This window comes from Triticum aestivum, chromosome 7A (assembly GCF_018294505.1).
Source record: "Triticum aestivum cultivar Chinese Spring chromosome 7A, IWGSC CS RefSeq v2.1, whole genome shotgun sequence".
NCBI classification, from domain to species: domain Eukaryota; kingdom Viridiplantae; phylum Streptophyta; class Magnoliopsida; order Poales; family Poaceae; genus Triticum; species Triticum aestivum.
The window spans coordinates 162,204,781-162,206,297 of record NC_057812.1 but is presented as its reverse complement, the minus strand read 5'-3'; the positions used below and the strand labels follow the sequence as shown (position 1 = coordinate 162,206,297).

Here is a 1,517-nt window from a genome sequence, read left to right as displayed (position 1 = left end):
CTTCTATTGCTACGCAACAATAGAGTAGGTGCGCCGCCCACAAAATATTTGAATGATCGGGTAAAGAGCGAGCTTCTTATATGGGATCTGACGCATCCAGCAGAGCGAAGCAGCGTTCCATTCTTTTCAGCGGCATCCTTCCGCATTGGCGGCGAGTGGAGTGCCACAATCCCATTCATCATGTTTGATCTACATAACCCAAAGCCCATAGCACTGGCGACATCTCCGGCATAAATGCAAGGAGGATGTATAGCTGATATAGGATCTTGTGGAACTGGATTTGATTTTGCAAGCGGTTCGGTACGAACGAAGAAATTTCGAACAAAAGGATCGGAACTCGCTGATAGGAAAGGAGAGAAAAACAAAGCAATGCCAAGAGCTCCGTCAATCTGTTGTTCATCGATAGACGAAGCTCTCTCTTTTTCATCTCGTGCCAGATGTAACAAAAGATTAGTCCTTTTTCCTTCTCGCGAACCACGGGAGCGCCCAGCGCCCAGAAGAGCAAAGCTCATTTTCAAAATAGGGTCAAGCGGCGCATTAAAAAGGGCTGGCCCGTTAAAAGGACGCTTACTTTGCGAACGGAGTTCAGAATCAACAAGGGTTCTCCGAACGAAGGGAGTGTACAACTGGGGTGCAGCCCGACTTTTTTGTTGGAGAGATAGAATGGAGTTCTTCACGAAGTTCGAGACAAAGGAAAAAATCAAAGTTTCTCTATAGCCTCTTCGTTTTGAGACATTATGGCTTTGGGGTCGACCCCGGTAACAAAAAAGGAATCCATAAAAACTTGGGATCCAACACCATGATAAAATACTACCCTCATGATTAGACCATGTCTCTGAGATTTGATAAAAAAAGGTGCATTAGCGGGTAATACGTTGTAATTAGATAAGTTATTTGGAATATGATGGAACGAAAGACCAAGGAAAGGAAGAAGAATGCACCAAAATGCAAGTGCTGCACCAAACGCTGGTGGTTGTTTCTTGTTGTAAGTGAATGCAACGAAAAGACCCGGAAATAACGAATAATGAGAAAATTCATTTATAGACATTTCATGCTCATTTCCAAATTTATGCTTAGTTATTCCCATCATCCGGTAACCACAGGATGATCCCAATCTCCTTTTAGTAATAGATCTTTTTGATATGTCTCAGTCTCAGCGGCAAGGAAGAGAAAATGCATCGAGTCGTTTATCAAGAAAGTGGACGAGCATGGCGGTCCCTATATCTCTGAGGGGTGTACCACTTTTTTTTCAAGTCAGCTTAAGAGGTTCAAAAGAGAAAGTCACTCTCCTTATTCTTGGCTAGTGGAATGGAAGCAAGACTCTTTCCTATCCACTTTGCCGAGGGGAGAGAACTAAAAGATAACTCAAGCTAGACAGAAAGGTGCAAAAGTCCACAGTTTCTTAAGGATCCTGTAAGCAAGTAGGTTAAGATTGTCATTTAGCTTCAATTTCTTCAGTCTCACAAGCGGGTCCGCATGCAACAAAAGAAATTGTATTTTCCTACTACTCCGACCTT

General features: G+C 43.0%; 1 protein-coding gene across 1 annotated transcript; it reads left to right on the top strand.

Annotated features, from left to right (window-relative positions):
* The first annotated feature begins 209 nt into the window (after window positions 1-209).
* On the top strand, window positions 210-717 carry LOC123153208 (uncharacterized). The gene has a single exon (XM_044572431.1). It carries the CDS (start codon window positions 235-237, stop codon window positions 715-717), a length of 483 nt encoding a protein of 160 aa, XP_044428366.1. The 5' UTR covers window positions 210-234.
* The last annotated feature ends 800 nt before the right edge of the window (window positions 718-1,517 follow it).

What these genes read in the sequence shown, in the direction of transcription:
- LOC123153208 (XM_044572431.1), top strand. Translation starts at nt 235, where the DNA reads ATGCAAGGAGGATGTATAGCTGATATAGGATCTTGTGGAACTGGATTT.